The sequence below is a fragment of the Oncorhynchus nerka genome, linkage group LG14 (genome assembly GCF_034236695.1).
Source record: "Oncorhynchus nerka isolate Pitt River linkage group LG14, Oner_Uvic_2.0, whole genome shotgun sequence".
Classification (NCBI taxonomy): Eukaryota; Metazoa; Chordata; class Actinopteri; order Salmoniformes; family Salmonidae; genus Oncorhynchus; species Oncorhynchus nerka.
Window position 1 is genome coordinate 68,738,902 of NC_088409.1, and position 12,736 is coordinate 68,751,637.

General features: G+C 45.0%; 1 protein-coding gene across 1 annotated transcript in view; it reads right to left on the reverse strand.

Annotated features, from left to right (window-relative positions):
- The window catches only part of LOC115141758 (BCAS3 microtubule associated cell migration factor-like), a 355,332-nt gene that overhangs the window by 38,918 nt on the left and 303,678 nt on the right, over positions 1-12,736 (reverse strand). Inside the window, 1 exon segment of the mRNA XM_065000321.1 lies at positions 1,724-1,891. Coding sequence (XP_064856393.1) covers positions 1,724-1,891 — 168 coding nt within the window.

Below are 12,736 nucleotides of genomic sequence, written 5' to 3' on the forward strand. Positions count from 1 at the left end.
AGACATTGTTAACGTTTAAATGACTATTGTAGATGGAAAAGGCAGATTTTATATGAAATATCTAAATAGACGTACAGAGGCCCATTATCAGCAACCATCACTTCTGTGTTCCAATGGCATGTTGTGTTAGCTAATCCAAGTTTATCATTTTAAAAGGCTAATTGATCATTAGAAAACCCTTTTGCAATTATGTTAGCAAAGCTGAAAACTGTTGTGCTGATTTAAAGAAGCAATAAAACGTTTGAACGGTAGTGTATATGCGCATATGAGCATGTACAGTGCCTTCGGAAAGTATTCAGAACCCTTGACTTTTTACACATTTTGCTTGGTTACAGACTTATTCTAAAATGTATCCAAAAAATGTTTTCTCCTCATCAATTTCCACACAATACCCCATAATGACAAAGCAAAAAAAAAAACAGTTTAAAAAGTTTTTAATAATTTATATATATATATATATAAAAACGGATATATCACATTTACATAAGTATTCAGACCCTTTACTCAGTACTTTGTTGAAGCACCTTTGGCAGTGATTCTTGGGTATGATGCTACAAGCTTGGCACATCTGTATTTGGAGAGTTTCTCCCATTCTTCTCTGCAGATCCTCTCAAGCTCTGTCAGGTTGGATGGGTAGTGTCGCTGCACAGCTATTTTCAGGTCTCTCCAGAGACGTTAGATCGGGTTCAAGTCCGGACTTTGGCTGGGCCACTCAGAGACATTCAGAGACTTGTCCCGAAGCCACTCCTGAGTTGTTTTGGCTGTGTGCTTAGGGTTGTTGTCCTGTTGGAAGCTGAACCTTTGCCCGTCTGAGGTCCTGAGCGCTCTGGAACAGGTTTTCATCAAGGATCTCTCTGTACTCTCCTCTGTTTATCTTTCCCTCAATCCTGACTAGTCTCCCAGTCCCTGCTGCTGAAAAACATCCTCACAGCATGATGCTGCTACCACCATGCTTCACCGTAGGGATGGTGCCAGGTTTCCTCCAGACGTGACGCTTGGCATTCAGGCCAAAGAGTTGAATCTTGGTTTCAGACCAGAGAATCTTGTTTCTCATGGTCTGAGAGTCTTTAGGTGTCTTTTGGCAAACTCAAAGCGGGCCGTCATGTGCCTTTTACTGAGGAGTGGCGTCCGTCTGGCCACGCTACCATAAAGGCCTGATTGGTCAACTGCTGCAGAGATGGCTGTCCTTCTGGAAGGTTCTCCCATCTCCACAGAGGAACTCTAGAGCTCTGTCAGGGTGACCATTGGTCTCTTGGTCACCTCCCTGACCAAGAGCCTTCTCCACCGATTGCTCACTTTGGCCGAGCGGCCAGCTCTAGGAAGTCTTGGTGATTCCAAACTTCTTCCATTTAAGAATGTTGGAGGCCACTGAGTTATTGGCGACCTTTAATGCTGCATTAATATTTTGGTACCCTTCCCCAGATCTGTGCCTTGACACAGTTCTGCCTCGGAGCTCTACGGACAATTAATTCGACCTCATGGCTTGGTTTCTGCTCTGACATGCACTAACTGTGGGACCTTATATAGACAGGAGTATGCCTTTTCAAATCATGTCCAATCAATTGAATTTTCCACAGGTGGACTCCAATCAAGTTTTAGAATAAGGCTGTAGCGTAACAAAATGTGGAAAAGGGAAAGGGGTCTGAAAACCTTCCGAAGGCACTGCATGTGTGAGATTATGTGTGTGTGTCTGTGTATGGGTTAGTGTATGTTTATGACTGACCGGTAGCCGAGCCCACTATGTCTCTGGATGGTGACTCTGACATGGCGTCTGCCAGCCTCTCTCTCAGCCCCTCCTCGGTGGACTCCACAGAGCTCATGTGACGCAGGCCAAAGCTCTCTGGCCAGCTGCCACACACCTCCAGCAGGGTCACACTGCGGTCAAACGTCCCTGGAACACAAACACCACCATTTAGAGACGGTCAGCACAACACAACCACACACACAGTCAGTAGAAACCCAAAACATAGTCAGTTAAGGTACACAAAGTAGAAATATTTGACATATGATCTGTTAAAGTGCACTCTGATCAGTTTAACCATACACACTGTTAAAATACAAGCAAGAACCTTCTAATAGTCAGTATAACGGCATGCTCGCAATTGCACACTTAGTCAGTCCAACCACATACACAACAGTCAGTCCAAATACACAACCACACACTAAATCCATATAACCATACAGATGGTCAAGTGGAGTACTGCCATCAAACACCTAAGCTGTGTTTGAATACTCGCACTAACTGTACTATTTGTGATGTACATTGAGTATGTAGTATGCTTATTGGTTTTAGTATGGATATAGTTATTATGCCAAATGTTCCCGGATGTCGTGCTACATTCCCCCAAAATTCGAAGGACACATGATTCCCATGCTTTTAGGGTCCATAATGCAATTCTCCAGAAAATGGGCGTGGTACCACAACATTTTCAGATTTGAAGAAAATGGCGGAAAATATGCAGTCAAAGTCCGACGAGAGCGGGAGAGCGGATACAAATGTATTGCTTTAACTAATTATGACAAATTTTAAGAGAATGTTGAGCAACGTAATAAAAAAGTAATGACTTTTCAAATAAGTTACATGTTATGCTGGCTGTCAGTTAGCAACTCTAGCCTTACAAACTGCATAGCATTATAGCAGTTGCTTGTATGTACCGGTATGTTAGCTAGCTACCTAACGTTAGTTGGCTACTAGTACATCGAACTTGCCAGTATATTAACTATATGCTATCTACCTAACTACCCAACATTTATTGACTTGATTATTCACTTTATTCTTATCTAAGTGGTATAGTCGCTGTGTGTTCTCAATGGACATTGTTAAATCAAATCAAATTTTATTTGTCACATACACATGGTTAGCAGATGTTAATGCGAGTGTAGCGAAATGCTTGTGCTTCTAGTTCCGACAATGCAGTGATAACCAACAAGTAATCTAACTAACAATTCTAAAACTACTGTCTTATACACAGTGTAAGGGGATAAAGAATATGTACATAAGGATATATGAGTGAGTGATGGTACAGAGCAGCATACAGTAGATGGTATCGAGTACAGTATATACATATGAGATGAGTATGTAGACAAAGTAAACAAAGTGGCATAGTTAAAGTGGCTAGTGATACATGTATTACATAAGGATGCAGTCGATGATGTAGAGTACAGTATATACGTATGCATATGAGATGAATAATGTAGGGTAAGTAACATTATATAAGGTAGCATTGTTTAAAGTGGCTAGTGATATATTTACATCATTTCCCATCAATTCCCATTATTAAAGTGGCTGGAGTTGGGTCAGTGTCAATGACAGTGTGTTGGCAGCAGCCACTCAATGGTGGCTGTTTAACAGTCTGATAGCCTTGAGATAGAAAAAAGATGTCTAGTTAGTTATTTGTTATGCTAACAAGCTAGCAAGAAGTTGCATAGCAACAGCATCAACTTCCAGTAGACAGGCGAAGTGCTAGTACACTCAAATGAAAGAATACAATTTGTTTACAGTACACTAACATGAACTAATAGTATGTATAGTTGAAGTCGGAAGTTTACATACACTTAGGTTGGAGTCATTAAAACTAGTTTTTCAACCACTCCACAAATTTCTTGTTAACCAACTATAGTTTTGGCAAGTCGGTTAGGACATCTACTTTGTGCATGTGTAGCAGTGTGATGTTGCTCCCCTAGATTATGCACCAAGTTGCACACAAGGACCAATTCAAATAACCCAAAAAAATTGTAGACTTCCACAAGTCTGGTTAATCCTTGGGAGCAATTTCCAAATGCCTGAAGGTACCACGTTCATCTGTACAAACAATAGTACGCAAGTATAAACACCATGGGACCACGCAGCCATTATACCCCTCAGGAAGGAGACCCATTCTGTCTCCTAGATATTAACATACTTTGGTGAGAAAAATGCAAATCAATCCCAGAACAACAGCAAAGGACCTGCTGGAGGAAACAGCCAGAAGAGGACTGGCCACCCCTCATAGGCTGGTTCCTCTCTAGGTTTCTTCCTGGGTTCTGGCCTTTCTAGGGAGTGTTTCCTAGCCACCGTGCTTCTACATCTGCATTGCTTGCTGTTTTAGTCTGGGTTTCTGTACAGCACTTTGTGACATCAGTTGATGTAATAAGGGCTTTATAAAGACATTTGATTGATTGATTGATTGAAGATGCTGGAGGAAACGGGTACAAAATTATCTATATCCACAGTAAAATGAGTCCTATATCGACATAACCTGAAAGGCCGCTCAGCAAGGAAGTAGCCACTGCTCCAAAACCGCCATAAAAAAGCCAGACTACAGTTTTGCAACTGCACATGGGGACAAAGATCGTACTTTTTGGAGAAATGTCCTCTGGTCTGATGAAACAAAAATAGAACTGTTTGGCCATAATGACCATCGTTATGTTTGGAGGAAAAAGGGGGAGGCTTGCAAGCCGAAGAACACCATCCCAACCATAAAGCACGGGGGTGGCAGCATCATGTTGTGGGGGCAGTTAGCTGCAGGAGGGACTGGTGCACTTCACAAAATAGATGGCATCATGAGGCAGGAAAATGATGTGGATATATTGAAGCAACATCTCAAGACACCAGTTAAAGCTTGGTAGCAAATTGGTCTTCCAAATAGACAATGACCCCAAGCATACTTCCAAAGTTGTGGCAAAATGGCTTAAGGACAACAAAGTCAAGATATTGGAGTGGCCATCACAAAGCCCTGGCCTCAATCCTATAGAAATTTGTGGGCAGAACTGAAAAAGCTTGTGTGAGCAAGGAGGTCTACAAACCCGACTCAGTTACACCAGCTCTGTCAGGAGGAATGGGCCAAAATTCACCCAACTTAGTGTGGGAAGCTTGTGGAAGGCTACCCGAAATGTTAGACCCAAGTTAAACAATTTAAAGGCAATGCTACCAAATACTAATTGAGTGTATGTAAACTTTTGACCCACTGGGAATGTGATGAAAGAAATAAAAGCTGAAATAAATCATTCTCTCGACTACTTTTCTGACATTTCACATTCTTAAAATAAAGTGGCGATCCTAACTGACCTAAGACAGGGAATTTTTACTAGGATTAAATGTCAGGAATTGTGAAAAACTGAGTTTAAATGTATTTGGCTCAGGTGTATGTAACTTCAACTGTACACTCATTAAGTATGTAGTATACATACACACTGAATTAAGTCAAGAGATTTAGTAGCTGGGACAAAGGTTGCAGCTACTGACTATGGCCCTGGTTAAAGGGATACTTCGGGATTTTGGCAATGAGGCCCAGACACTGCTCTAACGCTAGAAAACACTGCTAGCAGGGCAAGTGGATGGGAGGGATGGCATCAAACTAGGGAAAGTTAAGAGCCACTGGACTGATAAACAGAGCGGAAAGAGAGAGAGAGAGGCAGATGTTGAGAAAGACAATGACTGACAGAAAAGGAGGCATGATAGAGCAGAGGAAAGAAAAAGGCAAAACAGAGAAGGAAAGAGAGAGAAAAACACCAGAACAAGACTGGAATGATCTTTATCATAGAAGAGCTGCTATCGTTTGGTTCTCTGGTGGTTGTTTGCTGGTTGTTATTTGGGGGTTGTTATTTGGTTCTCTCTACCTGACACCTTGTCCCCTGGCCCAGACTGGGTCTGTGTTATCAGAAGGAGCAGCGACAGTGGACTCTTTGATCTCAGAGTTAAGTTCAGTGGCTATCTAGGCCCTAGGTGTATGGAGGTCTGGCCAGCCTCAGCCACACTCCAGCCCACTGACAAGCTCTAATGCTGGGGCGAGAGCCTGCACGGGCTGCACTGACAGGCCTGGTTTTACACACAGATAGGAAGGACCAGGTCTCCACTTGGCTATCTGCTGTTAAGACACACACTACACCGGGCCAGGCAGGAGAAGCTGATAACTTTGCACCACTTCATAAAGAATATGTGTGTGTGACTCCTCAAAAGATCCCCCCCTTGCCAGCAGGCCCACAATCAAAGCCATGGCCAAGAGCCTGCGTGCAGGGTGTTGTGGTGTGTGTGTGAGAGAGAACAGTAGCCCTGTGTGCCACAATAGCGCTCTTGAAGGTGACATGATGTTATTATGGTTACCAAGCGGTTGATTTGATGTTTTACCACAGTGTGGAATTGAATTTTCCACCGTTAAAACAACCCTCCGGCAATGCTGTGAAATGTGGCCTATCTTTCTGAGACCTCACTATGCTGGTATGTGAACTGTGAGCTAGTTCATTTGTTTACATGGGCTGAGTATGTAACGAGTAAGTAATGCATGTAATTGAGGTGTGCAACCTTGTGTTAGGCTGTGTCTGCGTGAGCGTCAGTGTGTCCTCCTGAATTCACTGTCACAGCACTTCAGACGCTCTATGGAGACTTCCTTCACAAATCTATTAACCCATCAGTCTCAATTAACATGATGGCAGGACCCTAATGGTACGACCTAATTTCTCTCTCACTCACACACACACCCACCCACCCACACACACCCACCCACCCACCCCTGGGGTTCACATCAACCACTACAGAGCAAAAACATTAAACACAACACAGAAACCATTACACCAAAGTATGTTGTTTTAATTACTATTCCAAAACCACCATGACACTGACTATATAGATGTAACCCCCAGAGAATGGTGAGCCAGATATGTAGCTGTCCCCCCCCCTCTCCCTGCATCAGGGGTGATGTCTGTTCGTTTATTCCATGTGTAACTCTGTGTTGTTGTTTTTGTCACACTGCTGTGCTTTATCTTGGCCAGGTCGCAGTTGTAAACTGGCCTACCTGGTTAAATAAAGGTGAAATAAATAAAAATGTCTCCATGCTCCAGCATGTGACAGCAAGTCCCACTCCTCCACTCCGGTCATTATCATGATGATGCTAATGAAATAACAGCCAGACTCCTCAGGGTTAGTAGGAACCGAGGGGCGTAGTGAGTGTAGAGCAGCAGGATGGGATTCTTCCTCTGCAGGGTGGGGCTTTGCTTCTCCATCCCTCTTTTCATTTTTCACTGACAATGTTCTAGGAACAACTAAAACATGAGGACATGATGTTCACAAGCATTTTAGTGACAGGAGAGAGAGAAGAAGAGACAGAGGGGAGAGAGAGAGTGAGAGAGAGAAGAGAGATGAGAAAGATAGCAGAGAGAAGAGAGAAAGAGACAGAGGGAGGATGTGGACAGTCGTTAAACTAAAACCCAGGCTGGATTAGTTCTCTCAGGTCCTACTGATCTCTCCCAACGCTAGTTTCCTTAAAGACTTAATCAGTGTGTTCACCTTTACAACAGGGCAGCAGCTCTGGATGGCACAGCTGGACACAAACACACACTGCACGCAACGCATAACAACCGGCCACACGCCATCATCTCTGGGCTACCTGGTTGCTAAACAGCCTAATGACGGGAGGCTAACGGTTGGCTAGCTGATAGCGGTAATTCAATTAGGCTTTACTGCAGGGGGGTGTCATTAGAGTGATGGAGCTAACGAGGCTTAGTGCTGTAAACGGAGGGTTGTGACTCTGGGACGGCAGTTATTTGTGTTGGAAAAACAAATGCCTTCTGGTAACAAACATGCCACTGCGTAAATCACGATTTGACCGGAGGGAAGGCGACAGAGGTGTACATTTGGAAAGATACAGACTAACCCTCTGAGTTGGACCTGGGCAGCCTATACCTGGAGCAGGGAGGGTATGGCTCTCTTGGTGTGATGACTAGCTGGGATGTGAGGCGGCAGACTTGAGGTTGAGGCTGTGTCTTAATCAGTAGGCTCTGTCCTCACAGTGGTTGTGAAACACACACACACTTCCTCTTGCGCTGTGATCCAAGTCTGACAGAGTGTGTGTGACAGTGGCCAGGCAGGGCCATGGAAACAGGAGTCAGTGAAAGAGTGGAGAGCTGCCTGCCAGAATAGTTTAGTGGTGGGCGACATGTTAGTGTTAATGGAGATGGATTAACAGCTGTGATAGGTAGCTAGGAGGTCTCTCTTTGCTCTTCACTAGATACCCTTTATTTCATTACACTAGGCCCTGCTTTTAAATACATTTACCCCCCCCCTCTCTCCTGGGTCGGCTGAGTACTAGTAATCCTTTCAATAGTGGGGCTTGCCCGGGGCCAAAGACTCACGCCCACACACACACTTATAAACACGCATGCGCGGCTGCGCTCACATAGTCATCACACAGAACACGTAAGCATGCACGCATGCACACAGACACACACACATGTAAGCGCACACACACGTAAGCACACACACAAACAGAGGCTCTTCACTTTGCACCTCCCTGTTTAAAGCCAGTTTAAAGGAGAGTCAGTGATGGCTAGCTCACGATTAGCCTTCAACCTTTAATAGGTGAGACGGTCTCTGCACTGTGTGTGGTACTGTCAGACAGACTTCAAAGTCTCTGAGACACATATACACACACACATACACTAACACGCCTCTGTACTGTGGTGTGTTTACATACAGTTCTGACTAGGGTTGTTACCGTGACCATATTACCGCCACACCTGCAGTCACGAGTCATGAGGGCAGTCAAATTCCATGTGACTGTTTAGTCACGGTAACTAGGCTTCTCCAAGCTCTGATGCTGCTGATGGTCATTAGTAGCCTACCAAACTTGCTAACTGCCTGGTACTCAGCACACTATTGTCCCTCTAATCATTCTGTCATCAATGCAAATCTAATCAAACACTTCATGAGAGCTCATGTTTCTATAGGCAGGCTATGAAACTGCAGAGAAAACAGAGTGAAGGTCTCTATTATAAAAAGAGGATCTTTCTATAGGCTAGGTCTACGATATTTCCTTCTCAACTTTCCTCATATTAAGCACATTGTTCATCTTTACAACAGGAGCATAGCCTACCTGGCTGGCATCAAAATGAACCACATGAAAAGCATCCTCCCTTCCCTATTTATGTATTTCCCCCCCGCTGCCCCTGTTTCGATACAGGTGCATGACAATGGTTCATTCTAAATCAAAACACATTTCACATGTATATATTATTTAGTATATGTAAAGACAAGATTAAATCAAGAATAGTCTGATGGGTGACAATATTACCCTGTCACTCTGTGAATTATACATTATCACTTGTGAATGAAGCCCAGCATAAGAAACTGCCTTGTTTTTTGCGACTTTTTCGAATCATAGTCGCACACCTCATGTAGCCTAGCCCATAGGCCTATATGTTTTAATAAGGTTTGTATCACACCTCATGTAGCCTAGCCCATAGGCCTATATGTTTTAATAAGGTTTGTATCACACCTCATGTAGCCTAGCCCATAGGCCTATATGTTTTGATAAGGTTTGTATCACACCTCATGTAGTCTAGCCCATAGGCCTATATGTTTTGATAAGGTTTGTATCACACCTCATGTAGCCTAGCCCATAGGCCTATATGTTTTGATAAGGTTTGTATCACACCTCATGTAGCCTAGCCCATAGGCCTATATGTTTTGATAAGGTTTGTATCACACCTCATGTAGCCTAGCCCATAGGCCTATATGTTTTGATAAGGTTTGTATCACACTCATGTAGCCTAGCCCATAGGCCTATATGTTTTGATAAGGTTTGTATCACACCTCATGTAGCCTAGCCCATAGGCCTATATGTTTTGATAAGGTTTGTATCACACCTCATGTAGCCTAGCCCATAGGCCTATATGTTTTGATAAGGTTTGTATCACACCTCATGTAGCCTAGCCCATAGGCCTATATGTTTTGATAAGGTTTGTATCACACCTCATGTAGCCTAGCCCATAGGCCTATATGTTTTGATAAGGTTTGTATCACACCTCATGTAGCCTAGCCCATAGGCCTATATGTTTTAATAAGGTCAGTATCACACCTCATGTAGCCTAGCCCATAGGCCTATATGTTTTGATAAGGTTTGTATCACAACTAAAGTGGACAAATAACTTCTTAAAAGTAAGCACATTAATCCGCTTTACAAGGCGTCTCTCTTTCTTTCTCTCTCTCTTCTCTTGGAGGACCTGAGCCCAAGGACCACGCCTCAGGACTACCTGGCCTGATGACTCCTTGCTGCCCCCAGTCCACCGGGTCATGCTGCTGCTCCAATTTCAACTGTTCTGCCTGCGGCTATGGAACCCTGATCTGTTCACTGGACGTGCTACCTGTCCCAGACCTGGTCCCGGACCTCTCTGAGGTGCTGACCTGTTGCACCTTCTACAACCACTGTGATTATTATTATCTGACCCTGCTGGTCATCTATGAATGTTTGAACATCTTGGCCATGTTCTGTTATAATCTCCACCCGGCACAGGCAGAAGAGGACTGGCCAACCCTCAGAGCCTGGTTTCTCTCTCGGTTTCTTCCTAGGTTCTGGCCATTCTAGGGAGCTTTTCCTAGCCACCGTGCTTCTACACCTGCATTGCTTGCTGCTTGGGGTTTAGGGCTGGGTTTCTGTACAGCACTTTATGAGATCAGATGATGTAAAAAGGGCTTTATAAATACATTTGATTGAATTTGATTGATAAGCAGCAAGTGAGTTTCAAGTTTGGGGAAGATCATTTTCACCATAAAAATGCACCTTTATAATAAAAGCATTACATGCATAATTGCAATTGTGTTGACTTTGATAAAGGTGTTTTCCCGCTAATGAAACATTTGCGCTTATAGACTACTGCCATGTGCACATTGCTGCGCTTATAATGTGAAGAAGGTCCAATAGTTCATCAACATTTTAAGCTAAATGTTCTGATCTGTTTTTCGTCAGCCACATAGCATAACATTTTTATGCTAGTTGTTGTATTAACTTGGGATTTATTGCACCCCACAACTGTCCCAGACTATGTTTAAAATATTTATTTCTCGCACAGAATAGGTAAACTTTTGTACTAACGGGAATAGTAGATTGATATAGGCTAGCGTTTTTGCTGTTCGTTAGGCCTACTCATCTTGTTGGATGACAAAACGTAAATGTGGACAGTACTTCCAAGATCTTCAATATGCACCTCGGAATTGGATAAGGACATGCGCAGTTGCATCCCTGATGTGTCTGTCTTAACTTGTAGCCTGTGAGAAAGACCCGATCATGTAATGGAGAGCCATGTGAGTGAGATGCGCTTCAGATTGAGCAGCACTCAGGGAGAAGGGCACCACGTAGCACTCAGGGAGAAGGGCACCACGCAGCACTCAGGGAGAAGGGCACCACGCAGCACTCAGGGAGAAGGGCACCACGCAGCACTCAGGGAGAAGGGCACCACGCAGCACTCAGGGAGAAGGGCACCACGCAGCACTCAGGGAGAAGGGCACCACGCAGCACTCAGGGAGAAGGGCACCACGCAGCACTCAGGGAGAAGGGCACCACGCAGCACTCAGGGAGAAGGGCACCACGCAGCACTCAGGGAGAAGGGCACCACGCAGCACTCAGGGAGAAGGGCACCACGCAGCACTCAGGGCACCACGCAGCACTCAGGGAGAAGGGCACCACGCAGCACTCAGGGAGAAGGGCACCACGCAGCACTCAGGGAGAAGGGCACCACGCAGCACTCAGGGAGAAGGGCACCACGCAGCACTCAGGGAGAAGGGCACCACGCAGCACTCAGGGAGAAGGGCACCACGCAGCACTCAGGGAGAAGGGCACCACGCAGCACTCAGGGAGAAGGGCACCACGCAGCACTCAGGGAGAAGGGCACCACGCAGCACTCAGGGAGAAGGGCACCACGCAGCACTCAGGGAGAAGGGCACCACGCAGCACTCAGGGAGAAGGGCACCACGCAGCACTCAGGGAGAAGGGCACCACGCAGCACTCAGGGAGAAGGGCACCACGCAGCACTCAGGGAGAAGGGCACCACGCAGCACTCAGGGAGAAGGGCACCACGCAGCACTCAGGGAGAAGGGCACCACGCAGCACTCAGGGAGAAGGGCACCACGCAGCACTCAGGGAGAAGGGCACCACGCAGCACTCAGGGAGAAGGGCACCACGCAGCACTCAGGGAGAAGGGCACCACGCAGCACTCAGGGAGAAGGGCACCACGCAGCACTCAGGGAGAAGGGCACCACGCAGCACTCAGGGAGAAGGGCACCACGCAGCACTCAGGGAGAAGGGCACCACGCAGCACTCAGGGCACCACGCAGCACTCAGGGAGAAGGGCACCACGCAGCACTCAGGGAGAAGGGCACCACGCAGCACTCAGGGAGAAGGACACAATGCAGCACTCTGGGCCGCAAAAGGCATCGATTTTTTTTTAGGGTGCATTACGGCCACAAAGGGGATGTCGCCGTGAAATTCGAGGCATTATGAAGTGCTTGTCAAATTGTGAAAGAGAGACTGAGTGCATACAGCCTGCACCAAAAACTAAGTAGAGCTCATTCCTTTCAAGCTACTTTTTTCAAATCATTAGTTTCATCATGCAGCCTTATAATGTACAAAAAAATCGAAACATATAGCCCAATGTTTGTAGAACAACTAAAGTTACATTAATAACTAACTTAAGCATATAGGAGTACCTATTTCTTTCTTAACCGCTCAACACAGAATAGCCACATGTGCGCACTCCCTCAAATCTATAAAATATTTCAATTTTATTCAGCTTTGTTCAATTGTATTCTTCATACTATAAAATAATATAAAAATAATGCCAAGGAATTGTAAGCAAATCTTGTTTGCTAAATGAACTAGTGTAGCCCACAGTCATTTGGCATAGCCTAACATCAGGACAACTCAGAGTATGATATTCTGTTCTTCTGAAATAAACTACATCATGCTTCTTTAGATCTGTCTCAAATAAA